Here is a 23157-nt window from a genome sequence, read left to right as displayed (position 1 = left end):
TATCTCTTAAATGGCCTTTATTTGCAGTTACTTTACTGTGTAAAATTGTATTTTTTAGGTTTATAATAAATATAAAATTATATATAAAATGCTCCGTATATAAGGGGTTTAATACAGTACATAATCTGTTTCATTGAATTTGGTTATTTTACCTGTTAACATGCTGTCATTGGGTTCTTGGTAACCTGTTGCCGGAGGGTAATATGCATTATAGTTGGTTTTCAAAAAGTTTGCGTTCTTTACTTTTTTTTTTTTTTTTAATTTGAACAGGATTTACAGGCACAGGACCGAGCCCACAGGATTGGCCAGCAAAATGAAGTTCGCGTGCTTCGCTTGTGCACTGTGAATAGCGTGGAGGAAAAAATTCTTGCAGCTGCCAAATACAAGCTGAATGTAGATCAGAAGGTTATCCAAGCTGGCATGTTTGACCAGAAATCTTCAAGCCATGAACGTAGGGCATTCCTTCAAGCTATTCTGGAACATGAAGAACAAAACGAGGTACTTGCTGCGTTGATATGATTGTTTCATAAAATACAGTGTTTGTAAGAAATTACATTTTAATTATAATCTAGATTATCATCCTTACAGATGAAGAGATAGCTTTGTTAATCTTTGTGTGTATATTAAACTTTGTATTAACTCACAAGGAAAAATAAAAACAGAAAGCAAAAGTGGCAAAATATATTTGTCTGCTTAATATGATTGTACAACCCTATGGTGATCCAAAACAATCACACTAAAGAATTACAGGGGTGCACATTCTTCTAAAGTGCCCCCTGTTTTCACCTTAGTGGTCGACACGAAGGCCATAGTAGTTCAGCCTAGCTGCTGGGGTCACTGTTTGAAGGCACCTTGTAGTGCCATGGACACTAAGCCTTTTAATGAAAACCAGTGAATTCTTGAGCATGCCTTTTGTAACCAATCACCTTTAGAAGTAGCAATTATCAACAGAATATCAGTAAAAATTGACATTTTATATTCTACATTTTAATCAAAAGGCTGTGCACCCTGAGGTCTTCCTTTGGCATAAGGAACTGCAGTCTTAGAATGGACTATACATGAAGCACTTTTTTAAAATGTATCTACTACTAACAATCGTAAATGTTTAACTGTTCATTAATATGCATGCCAGTATTTTGAGATTTAGCATGCCAGTGGTGTTCATGGAATTTTTAAAGTAAATTGCCGTCCGTTCTTTGTCTCATCTTCCTTTATGTGAAAAGCATTTGTAGGGCTCATTGTTCACATGTCATTTTCTCCTTTGGTATATGCCAATAGAAAATGTCTGACAGCACCAAGACTGCCTCCTTCAACCTGTTGTAAGAGGAGGGCATCAGGAGCAATTCAGGCATTTCTTCACCTGCTGATATGTACCAGAAAAATACAGTGGGGCTTATTTATGAACACGTGGTAAATTTACACCTGAACTTAGACCTATAGCAATTAATCATTGGTTAGATTTTTTTCAGGTAGCTGCATATGATATGGGTTGCATTGCTTAAAAAAACTGAGCAGGTTTTGCTGTTTTGAGTTGTAAAGGAAGGTTGTAGGGAGTAGAGAGAGTACAATTGCTCCCCTACGTTTTTGGGTTTCATGTACTTTAGTGGTGAAATACAAAGCATACATGTTGACTGTCCAATAATTTCCACTAGGTGTCACACTCATTCAGTTTTTTTTTAGCTCCACATAAAAACAAACCCATGACTTGAGAATCCCCAGTATTAATCTTGCTGTAAAATCATATTCAATAAATAGCTAACTAAAAGGGCTTATACTGTTATTTACCAAATCTGTCCCCACGCACCACCAACCTTTTTTTTTTTTTTAAGCAAATTCAGTTTACTACTCTAACAGTTGCTGCATGGGGCAGGGCTCACCTACAGCATGTTCAGCCAATGCCAAGGGAATAGGGGAATTGTGCTTTTGTTAGAAGTAGGTTTTGCCTGATATTGGAAACAAACATTCAGTCTCTTGTAAGGTTATCAACAGGGATGTTTTCCAGCTTTGTCTAGAGGTTAAAAATACTACTAAGCAGATGAATACTATTCCATGGTTCTGCTATAGTGTAACATGCTGCACTGCTTAATCCTTTTCATTATACAGTTATATTGTATTTTAAGGTAAAACTGACTCTACTGCTTATAACCTTTCAGTACTTGAAGAGTAATTGCCTTCCTATCTATTAAAAGTCTTCTGTCACAATATTTTTTAACGTGGGTGTGATGTCTTCAAGATTTTTTTATAAACATAAGTTGCAGTTGATGCCTATGACAGTATCTGTCGGTGTTTGTCACAAATCTTAATTGAGGTATAAATCACTTAGCCCCTTTTGTTTTAGATCTATATGTGATTGCACACACTCTTGGAAATTCATTCAGACCTGCAACAAATCTGTTCATATGGAAGTGCTTAAACATTGTATATGATATACAAAATGCACAATTTTGCAATACATTTGCCTTAAAATCTTGTTCATATGTCTCAGTAAAAAGAAACTTTAAGACACCTTCTTTTATATGCCAGAAACCCATCCAAAGACCAGTGGTGTATATATAATGGTTCAGGGCCTAACCGCATTATTAGGTCATACCCAAACGTCGCGGTTTCCAGTTATCCCTCACTCCGACAGATTACTCATATCCAGTAACTCTTCATGAATGTAAAATACATCATCTAAAATGTTGTCTTTCTAGGTCTCCTAGGTCTCCTATAGAGGTACGCTCGTACAACTCTCGTACAACTCCTCTTCATGTTCGCTGTAGAAAGTGTTTTCTAGTAGAACAGAAAATATTATGAATTAATATGGTCACGTGATAATTATGCTACAAGATGCTGGATTTAAGGCTTCATATAGCGCAAAGTCTATGAACCTTGAAGAATCTGATAGCCTACCTAGTAGTACCCATTATGCAGAAAGCTCCAAATACGAGACTGCTATTTCCCATAGACTCCATTTTAATTATATACAGGTATAGGACCTGTTATCCAGAATGCTCAGGAACTGGAGTTTTTCAGATAGTTTTCTGGCTAAGAGGAGGTTAAAGAGTCCCACACAATACTGAAACCCCTAATACACATATCACTGTAATCTGTTCCTGCAAAAAGTATGAATAAATACCATCAAAAAGTTAATGAAATGAATCCTTTTTGGACGCAAAACAATCTTATAGGGTTTATTTTATGTTTAAATTTTTTTTTTTTAGTAACCGTAAAGTTACAGAAAGACCCCTTATCCGGAAAACCCCAGGCCTTAAGCATTTAGGTCCCATACCTGTATAAATATTTACTTCATAAATGTACAGGACATATTGCTTTTGTGGAATATTTAGAATTGCTTTTGGTTAAACAAGTTTAACAGGCTGCTATGTAGTTTGTTCATGAGTAATAAGTTGTTCACCGCAGTGTTATTTATAAAAAAAAAAAAAGAAAAGAAAGATTGTCCATTTTAGAATTAATCTTAGGTATCATACAGAGTTTGATATTCTGAGACAATTATTAGGTTATTCTGTTTTTTGTCTTTATTGTTTTTGATGCTTTATGTCTTTCTATTTAAAATTTTAGAATGCTATTTAGTGACAAGGTCTTTTGCCCTATGCTCTCCTATTCATTTTCCAGCCTTTCAGTCAAACACTGCTTGGTTGTTTGGTCACTGTCAATCAAGTAACATTTTAAGTAACATTTAATCCCAAAAACTGCAGAAGGAAAAAAAAAAGGAATCGCAAAAAAAAAAAAAAACTGTGAAGACCAAGTGCATATTGTCATAAAAATAGCAGTCTACGTGATTAGTTAATTTTTAGGAGGACTTCTCATTAATTTGAATATAGAATTTATTTCACATATAATAGGTATGGGATCTGTTATCTAGAATTATCAGGACCTGATGCTTGCCATGTAATTGAATAATATGCTTTTTTTTGGCAAACAATTACTAAACACTACAACATTAAAACGCCTCTTCTGTGTCCTCCCCTCCCTGTTTCTGGTTAAAAGAAAGGAATTTAGGCTATCTGGTTGTAGCCTCTTAGCATACTCAATTTTCAAGTGTTCCAGATACCTGGACAAGGTAAAGGGTCCAATACCTGTATATCACAGATATAATTTTTTGTATTTTCCATATAGATTTCTCAGAAAAAATCTTTTTTATTTTTTATTTTTTTTTTTTATATATTAAGCAGCCCCCAGTGAAATAGATAGCTAAGTTTTTCCCCTGGGCTGGTGCTCCTTTTCTGAGAAGCCTGCGCCAACATTTACTTTCCACCGTAATTGCGTCCCTTATGAAAATCCTAGTTCAGGCATGTGCAGTAGAGTAAACCCGGCAGATCTACTCTACTGCGCATGCCCAGATTGCCAACTGCCAAAGGATAGAGGATTGAAGGCACAAAGATGCCGGCACAGCACTTAGGTAGCTTTTCCATGGGCTGGTGCAGTTTTTTCCCAACAGGAGCACCGACCCAAGGAAAGACATAGCAATCTATTTCACTTGGGGGTGATTAACATTCTGACATCTTCCCCAGGGTAATACACTTTACATGTCCTTGAAGCTATGTGCCAGTGAGTTTTGACTAGGGAGTTTATGTATGCGTTTATATTTCTTCAAGGAATCAAACTGTACCATAAATTAAAATAATCCCTATATGTTTTTTGAGCATATAATTCAAATTAATTTTAAATTTTTAAAAAATTTGTATAAATGATTATTTCAAGTTTTATTTACATTCCATATATTTCTATATTCGTGGTTTGTATGCCTTGAGCTTGAATAAAAAGTATGTCAGGTAATACAGCTGCCCATTTGAATGAAGATAGATTTGCTGAACTTTCCTACAATATTTTGGAATCCAAATAACTGCACTACAGAATGGTCAGTTGTTACACAGAAAACCAATTTACAGTGATGTTATCAACATTTCAGCCAGAGCCATTTACTAAATGATTTAAAGATTGATTTTTAATTGCATAATTTGGCAAATTGCTTATTGTTCTAACAGAGGCAGATTGCTCTCCAGTCTGCTGCAGCATTAGCTAACGTGAAATATTTTACTTACCGTTGATACTTTTAAATGTAAATTTGGTGAAATTAAAAAAAAAAGTGATAATCAAGTGGTTGGACCTAGTATTGCTGCCACTGCATTCCGAATGGGTGTGTTTGATTGAAAGTCTGTGTCCTGACCCTATAGAATTGTAGTGTTGTTAGTGTGCTGTGATTCAAGTTATGTGCCTAATATAGTGTTGTACTAATTGACCTAGAGCCAAAAGAAAGATGACCTTTCAGGAGATATTTCCCAAGAAGGTGCAAGCCAGGTTGGTGGTTTTCATGGACTTGTTACAGTCGTTGGTCTATTTTGCATGTAGTGCTTCATCCATACATATTTTTGTGGTTTTATTTATTTGCATACCGCATCAACAGGTTGTCACATTGCACACCGTGCCGAAATTATTTGCCACCATCACGGCAGCTTCTGTATTTGTTATACTGCTTTTGTGTATTCTTATTTATGTGTATTTTCACAAAATGTGCAATTTACATCCCCCCCTTTTCTTTTTTTTTTGTATATGGACAAAGATGTTATATATAATTTTTTTTTCTTTTAATGTGCAATAAATAGTGCCATTGGTTAAACAGTACAGAAATACTTTGTTTGCAGATAAAATATTGAATAATGTCAATCGGGTCAGTGTCATGACAAACATTTTATAATACATTATTCTCTTAGTTGGGATGTGTTTTATTTGTTCATTTTTACTGATGAGTAAAAATTATTGAAGTTGGAGCTCTTAAATGCTTTAATATTTGTGTTGGTATTACATATATAGTTTTGTTTTCTTCTGATTTCATCTGTGTTGAGAAGCTTGTATACAATATTGCAAGGTTTTATGAATATCTCTAAATAAACTAAAAGGTTCTTCCTGGATAGAAAGAAAGAGCATTTTAGTACTGCACGATGGTTGTGCTGATTAGGAACATTTAAGCCAGGCATTCTACTAGCAATACAGGTATGGCATCTGTTATCCTGAGACCTGTTATCCTCAAAACGCCAAATTGTGGCCATCTCTCATAGACTCCCAATCAAATTATTACAATTTTCAAAATTTCCTTTTTCTCTGTATTTTTGGACCGAGAGGACAGATGGTTTGAAAGAGGTGTGAAAGAGGCCATTTATGCCAACCTGGAAAAACCATCCCTGAACAGAGGAGGGGGCCTGAGACACCGCTTGTCACCAACATACAATGGCGCGTTGACATCCTTACCCCGGCAGTTTCACAACAGTTCACACTTCCAGTCGTGTACTTTGAAGGATTAACACCTTCATCAATGAGAATCTTGGTACCATTGTGATTGGATCATACCTTCTTACACCTGTCAGTTTCAGCTAACACCTAACTGAACAAGTTCAATGGAACCATTGTGATTGGATGTCTGTGACTCTACTACCATCAAGAGTTTAAATACCGGGGAATTCCCTACCAGTCATTTGAACTGAAGAAGCCACTCGGATGAGTGGTGAAACGTTTTCAAGAAAAACTCAGAAAAGTCCAGTTGTTTTAGACTTAATTCTACTAGATACTATATAACTAGTCCTTATTGGAGGCCAGCCAAATGATCATATTGGGTTTATTTAACATTTAAATGATTTTTTTAATAGACTTAAAGTATTGTGATCCAAATTATGTAAGGGACCCGTTATCCAGAAAACCCCAGGTCCCAAGCGTTCTGTGTAACAGGTCCCTTAGCTGTAGAATAGAAGAGTTTAGCTGTAGAATAGAAGAGTTTAGCTGTAGAATAGAAGAGTTTAGGCAAATCTAAAACTAATAAATGAGCGGGTAGCATTTTGTGAAGAAATACAGAATTGATATACATTATGCCTTTAGCTTCTCTGTGAGGCAAGTAATCAACTGGAGATATTTTAGTAGTGATTAAATCACAGCAGAAAATCTCTCAGAATGTGACTGGGACTTCCCATAGGAAAACACAAAGAGCTTGGTGTATACATGGACACCTTTTTGGACAGAGATGTTAAAAGAGTTATTAGCTGCTTTGTAGCAAATTCCCATGAGTCTGCCTAGGCAAGCAGTAACAGCTTTGTTTCAGCCTTCCTGGTACTCTGCTTTTCAGTCCTTATGTAAACTTCAGGTGATGAATGCTGCTCCGTTGCAAGTCTAGTGAGGATTATATACTCTTGGTTGATTCTTGATTGCACTATAGCATGCCCAATGTTCCCTCTAATGCCTTTTCGGCTATGTACGCAAAAAAAATATTTTTGTTTTTAAACGTGTGTGCGCATTTTTAAAAACAGTGTGCTCAGGTCAGAATTTCACACACCATTCTTTGTGTGCTGGCCTCAAAATCTGTGTGCACTCATGAGAGAGCACAAATTAGAGAGAACAGTGAGCAGGCCCCTAGGCCAGTACATGAACCTAAGCATGAGATACATGTTATTTTCTAGGCTTGCTTTTTTCTGTTAAACTGTTTAAAAACAAAAAATATGAAATATTTGTGTTGGTACCCAAAACAGGGGTGCTACGGCCCAGTGCTGGACAAGGAGCCTAATGGACCTGGAGTTACTTATACTGAGCTTGTCCCCAGACAGGTGTAACCTATACGATGGAACTTTAAATCACATGTTTGTGTTGTGTAAACACATGTAACAACAACCAATCTATATGTTTGATTTCTGTGCTTCTGTGACAGTGATTGCAGGCAGAAGATGCAAAGAGAGGTAGAGTCAGTGTGCAGATTTCTCCTGTACTGTTTGTGATTACTTAAGCCTGTTTAACTGCATAGTAAGAACTGGCTTTATGACTTCAAGCCATATGGGCAGTTTGGTTACTAATGGTTTGTTTCAGGTACAGACATCTGCTGATTTTTTATACATGGAATTCTGAAACAAATTGTTCTGGTGCTATCCAATAGTAATTATACTAAAACTGCTGTTGGATCTTGTAGAAGTAGCCATGGGATAATACCATGGACACCACACTTGATATAAAAAAAAAAAAAAAAAAGCTTCCATCACCCAGTGAAACATTCTGTATGACTGTAACGTGGCAGTAATATAGCAAGATATTTTTGACACATTTTTTGTCATACTAAATTTATTTTCCTAGCTGGACCGATTCCAGTGCAGGAAATAATTGTTTAGGTCCTTCCTCCCAACATGGGATATGTATTGGGGAATCAGAATTTGTGGGAGTACTTATTGTTGCTTCTATGGTTCCCGCAGAATGAGTGCAGTCTAAATGCAGCTCACTGTTACTGAACTCATAGGATTTTACCATTGTTTCCACTGTGCAGTGGTTCCCTCAGAACATATGTAGTCCAAATCCAGCTTCAATTCCAAAGTCATGGGATTTTGCATTTTCAAGGAGTTTGCCTTGTTTTCTTTTAACTTCCTATGTGAAGATCATGCTGTAAGAATAATCTGCCATCTAGACATGTCTTAGTGCTAAAAACAAAAAAACCCATAAATAGCAGTAAAGGCAAGTGAGATCTCACTTATTAAACCAGTAAAAGGTTCTGTTTTGCTTCTGTCCAGCACAGTGCTATTCATTGCATGCCTACCCTGCCTACCATTACCATGCCTACCCTGGTTTTGCTTTCTTTCTGTTGGTTAAATTGGAAATAGGCTTATGTGTGTTTCAGACCTTGTGCTTTTTTTTTTAAATTTCATTTCACTGGTTACCAAACAGCAAATATTAGTGATATGCAATATACCCTTAAAATTCTGATGAAACTTTGTGTTGAAATAACTGTATGGTATGGAGGCCCACCAGTCCTGAATGATATCCATGTTCTATTGGTTGGCTTTTCAGTCTGCAGATTAAAAACATTTATTTGCTGATGCACCATTCCTGGTAGTTCATAGTACATCAGCAGATGAGGAATTATAGAGAATGCCACAGCTCCTTCTTAGTTCCTGCTGTTGTAATTGTTCATTTTTAGCCCCTGATATTTAGCCCCTCGTATTTTAGCCTATAGGCCTTTTGGTCAGAAAATGCACAAGGTCGGCCCAATTAATTCCTTAGGCCTCCAGGATACAAGCATTTTATCAGTCAAAAAAAAGAATACCCTTTTCATTTTGTATTTACCAGCCACATCAGAGAATTACTATTTATCAGCACAGGTATATGCAAATGCTAAATAAATGGTACACAGTCTAACACAAAAGTGCTGACAAACAGATCTCCTTTGAACTGAAGGCTTAAGCTGGCCATATACGTTCAGATTTTGGCCTTCTGATGAATGTTCGGATATCAGTCGTGCTTTTAAATGCAACAATCTAAAACTAACATTCTGACTGAAATTGTAGACTAAAGCCCTAAAAATACAAATTGGAGGATATTCTAAACATGAAATAGTTGGCAGACACCAATCGTACGATAGTGACTTCCATTGTAGGTCGCCCTTCGATATCATCCGATACACAATACTGTACATGCTGAGATTTCATCCAACCAAAATTTTTTAACCTGGCCGATCGACTAAACGTCCGATCGCCATGGTACAAAAATTACCGGGGTGATAATTCTGAGCCCACGCAGAATCTGGAAATCGTATGAAACTAGGTTTCATATGATTTAATCAGTACATGTATGGCCACTTTGGATTTTAAAGGGCCAGTGGCACCAAAAAACTGAAAATAATTAATTTAAAATGGCTTACCAAATATTGCTACTCTACACAATTAAAAATAATATCTATGAAGCAAAAGTCATCATTTGTATTGAAGTGTGTTTACTATCATCTGTGGTGTCAGAAGACCTGGGGGCAGATTTATCAAGATGTGAGTTCAGAGCTTAATACATACAAACTCACCCACATTCTATTCATTCCTTTTTTAGAAGTGTATTTATCAAAAAGTGAGTTCTAACTTTCATGGATTGATAAATACACTTCTTAAAATCCCATGGGAATGAATAGAACATGGGTGAGTTTTTATGTATTAAGCTCTGAACTTACATCTTGATATATCTGCCCCCATATTCCCATTTAAAATTGAAGGTGTATATGTAAAGATGAGTCCTGCCTGAATGTAGGGTGTTTTATGTATCTGTATGTATATACTGATACTAAATTATAGATTATAGAAAAATAAACACTTCTAGCTGTCTCATAGGGAATCCATTTCATTGGGCATTAATTATCTTTTCCCTGGTTTATTCATTCTGGAGCAAAATGATGCAAATACAACTTTGCGTGTTCCTATTATTTTCCCTTCCCTTTATGAAATGTATATAATGTACATACTTCACTATAGCATATTTCTGTCACATATTGGCAGGAAGAAGATGAAGTTCCTGATGATGAAACCCTCAATCAAATGATAGCAAGACATGAAGAAGAATTTGAGCTTTTTATGGTAAGTCACCCAGAACGGCAGTTGGTTTTGCCAGGTTTTATTATTTGTTGGACAGGGAGTGCATTTCTGTCTAGTATAGTTTCCCTGAAATTAAAAGAAAAAAAAATAAAATAAAAGGTATTCTACAGGATCACCAAATCAGCAAATTTGGTTCCTGGAATTAGGGGTAGGGATGCACTGAATCCACAGTTTTGGGGTTCTGCCTTATTTTGAACCCACCACAAAAGATTCAGCCGATACTTGTACTGAATCCAAATCCTTAATTTGCATACGCAGATGCAAAAAATTGACATATACCAAAACATTTTTAACCTTTAAGTAACTCAAGTCATGTTCTATTGAGAGTTTGGATTTGATTTGGCCAGGCACTCATGATACAGGTTGGGAAAAAATGATGAGATTCAACCAAATGGCGAAAACAAATATTGGATTCAGTGCATCCCTAATTTGGCTATCACCTGTGTCCTGGATTTCTTACATGTTTGAGCATTTTTTTTACTGATACTTAAATGGATTCTAATTCTAGGACAGTGATGAGACTCTCCTTATCCATTTTATGACCCATACCTTCCCATATTCCTACTGACTTAACAGACTTTTTCATAAACTCTTTAATATATGTCCATATATATGTCTATGGTCCACATATACTTACTTATGCAAATAATTTATATTCCAAAATGCAAAACGAAAATTTTTTTTTTTTTTTTTTTTTTTTTTTTGCTGAGACCATTACCAATATATAATTCATATAATGTTTTATCTGTCTAGAACCTTTTATACCCATGAGTCACATTCAAATTAAAATAGTGTTGGGGAGCAACACAACCATGGAAAAATTTCCTGGGGGTGCAAATAAGAGCTATAAATATTAGGTAGCCCCTATGTGGACTGGCAGCCTGTTTGGCTTTACACTGGGTTTTATGCAACCAAAACTCGCCTCCAAGCCAGAAACTCAAAAATGAACACCTACTTTGAGGCCCCTGGGAGCAACATCCAAGGGGTTGGGGAGCAACATGTTGCTCACGAACCACTTGTTGGGGATCACTGGTCTAGAACAATGGAATCTACACTTACAGTTGGTACTAAACTGGGGAAAGCTCACCACTGGGGCATGTACACATTCTAAATGGGTGCCGTGTGAAACAAAACTAACCATGTGTAGCCAGATTGGGCAGAAATTCACTCATTTGAAGACCTCACCAAATGAGTCATTCTTTATATTTTGGAGTTTAGTGGTGCACTGCTAACCCGTGAAACTATGTATTTTGCACAAGTACCGGGAAGACAGGACTGGTGGAATATATCTAAATGCTGAGGCAAATGTAGGTGATGGCAGCAATGCCAGCAGGGACTCCAAAAAGTAACTTTGTCAAATTTTGACATTTGCAGAATATCCACAAGTAGGAAAGCACCACATTTTATGGATGGTTATTTATCTGTTTCAACCTCTTTCCAATTATGCTCCTCAACATTAGTAATAATTCATTGCTTTAACAGCTCCTCAGTTCGTTAACAGCAAAGGAAAGCAAAAAATAAGACTCATTCATTCACCTTTTACTTGCAGTCTATTTACTCATTGCCCATATGATCTTAATATTCAGAAAAGGTTTTTTACAATGAGTAAAGTTGTGTAATTCTCTACCTGATTCAGTTGTACTGGCAAAAACATTAGATGGCTGAAAATAGCTCTTAGCACAAGTTAATCCAGGGAGTGGCTTCAGAAAGTTTTTTTTTGCCAACTAGCAGGTGTTATTTTGGCATAAAATGTTGAACTCAATAGATGTCCTTTTAAACCTTTGTTACATGCGCTTTAATTTTCTTCTGGTTCAATTTTTATCTTCTGCAACAAAGTTTATCTATAGACAGGACAAATTAAACACACATGCACATTGTTATTCATAACTAGAAAAATAAACCCATTTTTGCCAAACTAGCCACACCCAGTACAATACCCAATACACCCAGTTTTCTACCTTTAAACCACTTATTACTCCCTACTAAAACCCATTTATCTGCCTCCCTAACAACCTCGTTGGTGTGGCCTTCTTTAGTTTTTTGTTTTTTAGGGCTCTGGTACACGGGGAGATTAGTCGCCCGCGGCAAAACTCCCTGCTCGCGGGCGACTAATCTCCCCGAGTTGCCTTCCCTCTGCCATCCCACCGGCGAACATGTAAGTCGCCGGCGGGATGGCAGACGCGGCGGGGCGATTTCAGGAAATCGCCGAAAAAGCCTCGCGAGTCTTTTTCGGCGATTTGCGCGAAATCGCGCCGCCGCGTCTGCCATCCCGCCGGCGACTTACATGTTCGCCGGTGGGATGGCAGGGGAAGGCAACTCGGGGAGATTAGTCGCCCGCGAGCAGGGAGTTTTGCCGCGGGCGACTAATCTCCCCGTGTACCAGAGCCCTTAAGTACAAAAAAAAAAAACAAAGTCACGTGAATTCAAAATACTTGTTTTGTACTCCAAAGACACTTAATTTCTGGTTGAGCCTTTGATTACGTGCCTTATGAGCAAGGCTACAGAGAAAAGGATTTTTTTTACTACATTAATGTGGCCTTTGTGAATTCTTTGAGTGTCCATTATCTTGTTTTTTATGGATTTCCACTTCCCTGGCTTAGGGTTTGGGACTGGTGCACCTGTACCACTTCTCCTTTAGTTTCTCCTTTGTCCAGTTTTTTTGTATAACTTCCTATTTCCTCCCCTATGATCCTATTTATTTTAAAATGTCATCTACAGATCCCCTCTGTGGTTACAGGTTCCCAGTATGAAAAACCTCTATGAATTATTTTCAGCCTATGTTTTACATAGTGGTTATTAATTTTTTAGCGAATGGATCTCGATCGTCGTAGAGAGGATGCTCGCAACCCAAACCGTAAGCCAAGACTGATGGAAGAGGATGACCTGCCCTCTTGGATCATAAAAGATGATGCTGAAGTTGAGAGGTTAACCTGTGAAGAAGAGGAGGAAAAAATATTTGGCAGAGGGTCACGTCAGCGCAGGGATGTGGATTATAGTGATGCACTCACAGACAAGCAGTGGCTCAGAGTAAGTGTGATTTATTTCATTATTTTAACTTTGGTGGAGTTCATACAGAGGAGGTTCTTTGTGAGCAGTTATAAAAATAAAATTTTCTCAGATTAGTTCTTTACTTCTGATTCCCTTATTTGTTTTCTCGTTGTGGAGAAGGGATAGGGTAGAATCCACAGAACTGTCACATCTTAACAAAAAGACAAACAAATAGCGCAACAGCTGATTTAAGAGAGAGTGAAACCCTATATGTTATTGCTAGCTGCCAGTTTTATGCAATTGTTGTGCTTCTCCTGGTTATAGGACTATATAATAATAATATAATTCATTCACTGAAGTTTAAATATTTCCTCCTTCTGAAATTGTCACATAGATTGCAATCTCCCATTGACAGGCACTGGATCATTATAAAAAATTATGATTTACAATTAATTTTGATGCTTGAGACATAGGATAATTTTACTGTTGTTTCCAAAGTCAAGGCTTCCCCAAGTTAGATTTCTGCAGTTTTAGCATAGTGTCAGAAACACAGGGATCAAGTAAAATAATGAAAACTAAAAAATAGGAGGAATTGGCCCTTCAAAACTAAACATGTGTATGTAATCTTTATAATGGACATTTCTTTATCCTTTATATGATTTCACACCTTTTTAGTAGAAATCTGATCTCCAAGTTCTAGGGGTTTGTATGGAGAGTAAACTCAGTGTCCCTTATAGAAGTGATACAAGTGAATCTTAATTCTGAATTTATAAAATGCAGGGCTATGGCAGAATGTTTATAAAAGACAAGTGGTAGAACTCAGGTATTGAAGTTTAGTGAAAATGAAACCAGTGTGTTCAGTCATCCAGTAAAGCTGATAGAAGGAATTGCATTTACCATGACACATGAACTAACTACCTGTAAGAATCTCTGAAATGCATCTTATGAAACAAAATACACTAGTTAAATTATACATATAACTATAGAACTTACAAAATTAAAGGGATACTGTCATGATGTTTATGGTGTACTTTTTATTTCTAAATTACACTGTTTACACAGAAAATAATTCACTTTACCATTTAAAACATTTTTCTTGAACAAATGTGTTTTTTAGTTGTAGTATTGGCGTGGATTCTATTGAAAAAGCTCTATTAATTGATATGTTTTGAAAAAGACATGTTTTCCCATGAAAGTATTCTTTTAAAAGAGAAGGAAAGGCTTAAATCGCTTACCTTGTACACCAGGCTGGTGCCCCTATTAGGAGAAAACCGCACTAGTCCGGGGTAACTTGAGCGAGCGATTCCTTCTTCCTCTTTCTTCTGCCGGCAAAATCCCTGGGCCGGCGCATGCACAGTAGAGTGAAAAGACGACTTCCTTGTTACAGTTCGGCTTTTCACTCTAATGCACATGCGCAAGCGCGAAACAGGATGGAGGAAGCACCCCAGGCTGGTGCTGTTCTCTCCTAACAGGGGCACCAGCCCAGGGTATAAGGTAAGCAATTTAAGTCACTTGGGGGTGCCTAACATTTTGGCACCCCCAAGTGACTTAGCCTTTCCTTCTCCTTTAATATTCTTTTCTGTAAAGTTTAGCTCAAGAAATAACAAAAATCATTTATTTTTCGTAATTAAGACTATAGGAACAAATAGCATAAACCCTATTTATTTCACTCATGTTGAAAAAGGGGGTATGCAGTTTTAAAGGAGTGCAGGGCCTTGCAGTGCCTTTTGCTTCACCCCTGAGAGACTGACTATCCATTTAATATATTATTACCTGAATAGTCTTGATATCCCTTGTCCCAAAGCATATGACTGGAGGTTCCTCTCTTGTTCCTAATCCGTGGGGGCAGGAACTTGGCTTAAGCAATGTAGTAAACCATGTAGTTAAAGATGATAAAGAAATGTTGGCAGTGGCACTTGGTATGCCTTTGTAGTGTTCATTTGGGTGAGAATGTGTGTCTGTCCTCCCCTTACATGCACTAATTGTGTAGAAGCATGCCCTCAAAACAGAGGTATAACGTGCTTGCTGTGCAGTCCCTCTTAACTTGCCAGTTGCTAAATTGTATCAGAGACTGTAAGATAAGTAATGAGATCATTTGTAATTATTACACACAATTATTCCTAATTGCCAAACAGTTGCTAAACTGCTGTTTTTTTTTTTTCCAACTTACTTTTTATTATTTTTTTTTTACAATACATATAAACCATACTAATTACACTGCTTACTTTATCAATTTCTCCAGAGAGAAAAGAAAAACACCATAACTTAACATAACTGGTAGCTCCCAAAAAAAAAAAACACATCAAACATAACCATAAATTATCAAGACCAGAAATGTTCTGCCATATTTTGTGAGCTTCCTGTAAGAATCTTCTTTCCGAAATATTTCTTGGAATTGCCATTCCATATTCTATACTACTACTAACTTCTCTCATAAGCTAGGAAATGTTTGGGACCTCCTGTTTTTCCCAATTCCTGGCATTAAAAGTCTGACAGTAATTTTTCAATTATCAAATACAATTTCCAGAGCCTTGTTAGGAATTTTGTCATAAATGTTTAAAAACACCACTTCCGGAGATAGACCAAAAAGTCCAGAAGGATTGGATGATAGAACAGGACCACCATATGTGTAACATATCTCCTATTTCTTTGTTACATCTCCAAGTATTACAGTTCCTGGATAAATCTGTGACAATTTTAAGGGGGTTAGGTACCAATTGTATAAAATTTTGTAAAAAATTCTCTTGGTGTGTTATGCATTTTATACAGCTCTGTGTCCTGGTTATTGCTTGTTGCCAATCTTTCATAGAAAAGTTTTTCTTTAGACATTTTTCCCATTTCTCCATCTTTAAAAGATTATAGATCCTTGCCAGACCTTTTTTCCTTCTCCCTCCCAGAATAATTATCTTCTCAAAATTTGATAATGATCTTAACTTGCTTTGGGGAAGAGATGTTAAGTATGTGCATATTTGTAAATATTTGCAAAATTTCAGCTTTCTCTAGGCTGTATTCTTCCTTTAGAGAAGTAAAAGTTTTAATATGATCCATATTGTAAAAGTCTTTTAAGCTGGAAGAACTTTTTTTACCGCAACCTTTGAGATCCGTTAACTGCTACGGTTTTAATATTTACTAGGAATTTTGCAATATAAGTTTAATCAGTGGTTTTAAAGGTATTTGTTTGTGTAATTACTATACAATAGGGCTCATTTACATCTGCAAGCGAAGTGGCCAACTTGTGCATTTCCCCACAGTGAGTTGCGTGTAACACAACTTTCATTATAGGTACTTGTATCAAAACACGCTTGATGCACTTCCGTATAATTGTGCTCGGTTTTGCTTACTCTTCCTGCCTTCCGTTCCGAAACAGTCACTCCTACATTTATTGACACATGGGAGCCCTTGGGCTACTGCTACCGTCTGATCCGGCAGTAGCTCCAGGGTTCCCTTCACACCCCTCAGTCAACAGGGGCAGCACTCTCTGGCATCTAAAGAAATGGGTGCAGATGTGCAGTTTAACACTGGAAATTACACCACTTGGTCTTCCACCCAATTGTACCAGATGCAGTGCAACTGTGTGAATTGCAATAACACTTGCATTCTTGGAAAAAATGCTGCATTGTGGAAAAAAACGGTGAAATTGCACGTTTCTCACTGCGTCTACAGCTATCAATGCGCCCTCATTTTGTTAAAGCCAGTAGGTCTTCTGATATGTTGTTTAAGTCAGAACCAGTGAGTGCAAAGAACAAAAATGGGGACCAAAGAAGTACAGATATAGGATCCCTTATCTGGGAACTCATTATCCAGAATGTTCCAATTTACAGGAAGGCCATCTCCCATAGAGTTCATTTTAAGGAAATAATTTAAATTTGTATAAAAGATTTTCTTTCTCTTTGTAGTACTAAAACAGTTATTTGCACTTGATCCTAACTAAGATAGGGCAAATCATTGATGTCAATACAATACTATTAGGTTTGTTTAATGTTTTAATTGTTTATTTGTATAATTATGGTATGGTAATCCAAATTATAAAGGATCCCTTATCCAGAAAACACTTGGTCCCAAGCATTCTGGATTTTACATCCACCAGCTTTTAAAACCAATGAAAATGTTTTGCCTCAAACAAATCAACAATGCAGCTGCAAACAAACATAGTAGGTTATTTCTAGCTTGGCTCATCCAGTTGGGGGGGCAGATATATGAACTAAATGAACTCATTTTACCATAAATTATCACTTTTGATGTTAAAATGTTGTTTTTACAAACAATTTTGTTGTTATGAGCTAATTGTGGTTATCTATACTGTGGACAGTTATGCTACAATGTTTTTCAGTTCCAGTACTTTAGAACAGGAGTTGCACCTATAAGTAGGATTTTTTAATAAGAAGAAAATATATTTGTGTGATTTTGTGACAAACTTAAATTAAATGGTTGTAATTCAGTCTAAACACATCTGTGAACAAGTAGTTTTATTGCTGCTTTATGGCTAGGTCCCTTTTTTTATTCCAGTTTGCAATGAAGTTCAGCCATGCATATCGTATGAGGGTACTGAAGTGATTTCTTTTACCTTGTTTAAGCTAATTTCTAAAATAGTTCTGCAAGGTGACAAGCTTTAGGGGACAGGAGAGTAATATTTTAGTTTTTGTACCAGATGTTTTATGGCTTGGTGCCTATAAAATAACTACTTAAAGGTTAACAGTACTCATATTCTCCCTGAAAGTTTGTGCTGAGGCTCAGTGTATCTGCTGGTTAGTTTATTCACATTATGTTAGCTGTTATTTTCTTGGTTCTCTTAAAAGATATTGTGCTTTGTATCTGTATGTGTTATATATAATGTTGCTCTGCATACATACATGTAACACTTACAGCGTATCTTACATTTGCAGTATCAAACACTCCCTTGCACTTCCCAGGGATGGCATTAGAGGAGAAGGCAGTTACCCTTGACAATTGAAAGTGAAATGTATGGTCTGTTTGTAGCAAACCTATTTCTAACTGCAACAAAATGTACTGTTAAGGTAGTGAAGTTGGGGAAATTAGATTTCTTTAAATGTATTTCTTCTTTAAGATGTTATTGGCTGTGGGCGGACTGTTCACAAATAAACCCCTTCAAATCTGTAATTCCTATAATGTCAGTGGGGGAACTCTAAACTTTAAATTCAGATTCTACAATGGGAAGCTATTTAAACTATATGTTCAACATTATGAAAAGTAGTATAGTACAGGGTTTTATGATTTCGGAAAATGTACTTGCTGTCATTAGGAGGTACACTACATAACCACTATTCTCTATAAAATAAGGAAGCAAAGTTACCATATAGTAAAATATCCACTTCAAGGTTACAGTCTAAAATTAAGTTAGGGGGCTGATTAAAATGCTGGAGTGATACATTATGTAAGGAATCCCCAATCTTTGATTTTTTTTTCTTCTATACTTACGAGCAACACTCAGATGTGAAAAGTGTTGGTGAGCCACACAAGCATGAAAGTTTTCTTTGGGGGAGGCCAAATAAGGGCTGTGATTGGCTATTTGATAGCCCCATGCAGACTGCAAACCTGCAGGAGGTTCTGCTTGGAGTTAACTGTCTCTGTGCTTCCAAAACTTGCCTCCAAGCCAGAAATGTAAAAATGGGCACCTGCTTTGAGGCCACTGGTAGCAACATCAAAGGGAGTGGTGATCGACATGCAAATTAATCAGTGTTAGATGTGTAAAAATATGGAGCAGAGCTCTGTAATGCTCCACACAACGTTATGTTCTTCCAGAATTCATTTGCTAATATGTAAGTTTTAGAACCTTAGTGGACTTAATATATCAAAGATCTCTCTCTGGATGGTTTTACCTGCTGAGCGAGATGGTTAAAGCAGGCTGAACAAGCCAGACCATGCTTCCCTTCACTTAAAGGAAAAGTAACACTAAAAATTTTTAACTAAAAAATCTGTTCTACCCTCCCCCAATGCATCAACTATGTGGCGATCGATTGATCAAGGCTAGCCTGACTTCTGTATCGCCGCATAGTTGATGCATCTCCTGATACTTTCCCCAGCATGCCGTATCGCCTTTGTTCAAATGACAGGAAGCCGAGTTTAACAGGTATTTTCTTCTAAAGCATTCAAAATAACAAATGGTTTTCAGGATAGGGCAATTATTGGGGGAGGGTAGAATAGATTTTTTAGTTAAAAATGTTCAGTGTTACTTTTCCTTTAAGCTGGACATACACGTTAAGATTTTTAAAACACCTTTTCGTTATTGTAGGACCAAGCTTATCCGAAATGAATGTTTGAAAGTATGATTTTTATCCATCAAAAACCACAATTTCAAGGGATATCATCTAGTTGAAGCTAGGAAAAACTGTGGTAGCTACCTGCTTGGTCCTGCAAACAGTTGGACAATAGACAAATTTCATTGTTCTCTGGCTGATGTTGGATAAAAGATCGCTAGATGTACCATCATTCAATGCACACTAACCTTAAATGCTTTCAACTTGGATTGAAAGCATATTACATCCACTCTTTGCAGCCTTACCACTACTGCCAAAACATTTCACCAGCAATAACTTCTGAACAGTACTAAAAAAACTCTCCAAAATATTGCTTGGGAAAAATGCAACCCTTTAAAATATATCCTGATGTTTATGAATGGATGGCATCTAGGTATCCCCTGGTCCTGCATTATTAGAAGAAATGTTTATTTTTCTTCTTAAAAATACCTCTGTGGCATGGCATTGCTGCTCAGAATAATTCTGGCATTAAGAAGTTTCATGCTGCAGCCATCAGGGTCTCTCCCGTGCTTGTTGGCTACAGATCTTAATACTTCAACTTCCATACCACTTGTGAAGGGAAGTTTTTAAAAACATTTATTATGTAGGGTCACTAGAGAAAAGGGATTGGTATACAATCAGTATTAATTAAGCAATTCAGTTCACCTTAAAGAGTAATTGCTGAATTGTGCTTTCTTTTTGTGCTATACTGAGTTTGATATGTATGGGGTAAATTAGCTGCCTTGTGCAACTTCCATATATTTATATATTTTCAAAGCAGCACAAGTGTTTAGCTAAATAGGTATGGGATCTGTTATCCAGAAAGCTCAGAATTATGGGAAGGCCATCTCCCATAGAGTCCATTTTTAGCAAATAATTAATTTTTTTTTTTTTCAAGAAATCCTTTTTTCTCTGCAATAATAAAACAGTACCTTGTACTTGATCTCAACTAAGTTTTAATGAACCCTTTTTAGAGGCAAGCCAATTATATTGGGTTTAATTAATGATTTTTAGTAGACTTTAGGCACGGTGATCCAAATTACAGAATGACCCCTTATCTGGAAAACCCCAGGTCCCGAGCATTCAGGATAACGATTCCCATACCTGTATAATTTTTGTTTGTGTTAGGGGCATCACAAATGAGCATTGTTCAAAGGGTGGCAGAGACTATGCACAAATATTAGCAAAATTCAGACAATGGGATGATTTAAGTTGTTTTTCTTCCAAGGCTATTATATTGTAGATCTGTCTGCAAATGGACTGTAAATGAATCTCAGTAATGCCGTAATGTAATAAAAATGCATTATAGCAGGTCTAAAATTATCTCTGTGCAGTGGATGGATACCCCTAAACAACAGTGCTTAAGTGAGCGCCTCTTTGTGCTACTGCAAGTGGATTCTGGTAATGTGGTTTTATGTTGTCCCCTTGCCTTTTCTGTAAATATGATAGCATAGCTTTAGAGGCGTGCCATAAATTACAGTGCTCATTAATATACACAAGTACATTGAAGGAGAGGACCTGAACCATTGCAATGCTGAGTCCAGTTGTTGGGTTGCCAAGGGTTAAGCTTGCTTCCGTTTAGTCCTTGTGCCTCCCTTTCCATTCACCTCACTAAACTGAAGCCGATCAGCAGGAGAGGCGTCACCATGCTGAATAAGGTCTCACTGCAGCACGTCACCAATCAGAAATGTGGGATTTGTCTTTGTGATTTATAATTACCGTGCTGAAGATTTGGATGGGCATTCTCTGTTCTCTTTCTGTTTTGTTTCATGGCACCCTTAATCACTGAAAGTCTAGCCTTGTATAGTAAGTTGTCCTTTGGAGTCTAGTTGTGGATTGTATACACACATTTCTCTCTAAAAGCATCCTGTCGTGCATCAGGACTGCAGCCGTTTTCCATTTTCCGCTGTGTCTTTAGCATACAAAGAAAGCATGCATTTTCATTTAAAGGGACATTTTAGCACCAAAAATGTAGCCTTTCTGGATGATTTTTTTTTTTTGTAATGAATCACTGACATGCTATTGTAATGTTAATGGGTCTGCTTGATTAATTTTTGCAGCAAGCTTTAATTTTGAATAGAATTCGTATACTTTGGTGTAGCTTTCTAAACAGAAGATTTTGCATGCACAAGTAGCTAGTGAAAAAAGACAAAACAAAAACAAAATTAGTTTTCAGTTTTAGAAAATTTTGTGTATTTGTATTTTCTTTCGCATTTCTGCAAACCATGTCTCAGTCTGGCATGAGCAAATAAGTGTAAATATTCCAAATTAAGTGTGCATATTTTTCCATGGGCTCTGTGGCATTTAAGTATCTGTGTATATGTGATGTTAAATTCTTTTAGGTTTTCTAAAGCTTAAGGTTGACCCATATTTACAGATTTTGCTGTTCCAAATATGCAGCCGCTATAGAAGTAATGTATTTTTACATTATTCCTAGCCACTGTTAAAAAAAAAAATAGCATATGATCAGTTTTATAATTGATAATAGGCACAATTATTGTTGCCATGTATGTGTTTGCAAGCGATCCTAGCCTGTGCATTTCCTCATTTTACCTTGATTTCATTATTAAATTAGTGGTCGGAAAGGAAAAATGCCCAAGACGATAATGTTATTCTTGTGCCTGGAGTAATAAGGGTAAATATGATAAGTAGTTGTCAATATTAAAGCAGGGCTGTAGGAAGAAGGCTTTGGGGCCTTGTGGTAGGTAGAATGAAACAGCAGATTTGAGTATCTCAATCCTCTCACTATTACATTTTCTGTAAAATAAAAATTACTTGTATATGAAAACATAGGCTTTCTCCGGCTCCTTTTTTTTTTTTTTTTTTTTTTTTTTCCCTGATCAGCTGATGAAGAGACTAGCAGCTCGCTGCTTTGCTGGCTTGTTAATTTTGTCCCCACTAACTGTGATTTCCGATAGCCGGCCTGCTGATAGTGGTAAGGTAAATATCCTTTTTCTATTGTCGTCTCGAAGATTAGGTTGTACTTGTATCAAAGGAATTTGTAGGTGTGTAACACTTGAAAAGCTTGTGTTCCTCTTATTATCCCTGTTCATGTGAGTGCTTAGGGAAAGCAGTACCATTAACTGTTGACAGCCTTGTTTGCTGCATTTTTTATTACAAATTATAGCTTTCAGACAATACAGAGAATATGACAGAATTTTATTGTAATCCTTTTGTAGCTGGCGTGTTGGTGTGGGGGGTTGGAGTAATCATCAGAATAGTAATTATACATATTTTTCGTTTTTTTCACCCCCTTGTTTGAACTCAATAGATTTTTACTGTCGGTTATGGTGCCTGTGTCTGAAAGCAAGAAGCATGTCAGAAATTGACTTTTGATTATTAAGGCCTAGACTAGAGCTGTCCCTCACGATGTTCAGCTCATATTTCTTCTGTGGGCTTAGACATTTAAGGGATCTATAGGTGACGCTTCTTTATCTCCCTGTGGATTTATAACATGCCAGGTTAGAGAATTTTCTCCGTTCTGTTTTTTCCTGTCCTGCATTTCTCTCCATAATTTATTTTCAACAGAATGTAGGACC

At 36.7% G+C, this 23157-nt stretch overlaps 1 protein-coding gene across 7 annotated transcripts in view; it reads left to right on the top strand.

The window, feature by feature from the left end:
• The window catches only part of smarca2 (SWI/SNF related, matrix associated, actin dependent regulator of chromatin, subfamily a, member 2), a 111165-nt gene that overhangs the window by 71456 nt on the left and 16552 nt on the right, over positions 1–23157 (top strand). For 6 of the 7 annotated variants that reach the window (XM_031890702.1, XM_031890694.1, XM_031890700.1 and 3 more), the window contains 4 exons: positions 271–498; positions 5248–5301; positions 10281–10358; positions 13185–13403. In XM_031890702.1, coding sequence (XP_031746562.1) covers positions 271–498; positions 5248–5301; positions 10281–10358; positions 13185–13403 — 579 coding nt within the window. The remainder of the gene's footprint in view (positions 1–270; positions 499–5247; positions 5302–10280; positions 10359–13184; positions 13404–23157) is intronic. The other variant, XM_002941009.5, reaches the window with a different exon arrangement.

Source organism: Xenopus tropicalis, chromosome 1, assembly GCF_000004195.4.
Source record: "Xenopus tropicalis strain Nigerian chromosome 1, UCB_Xtro_10.0, whole genome shotgun sequence".
NCBI classification, from domain to species: Eukaryota; Metazoa; Chordata; class Amphibia; order Anura; family Pipidae; genus Xenopus; species Xenopus tropicalis.
The sequence above is the reverse complement of the archived record's forward strand: the minus strand, read 5'-3'. Positions and strand labels throughout refer to the sequence as shown.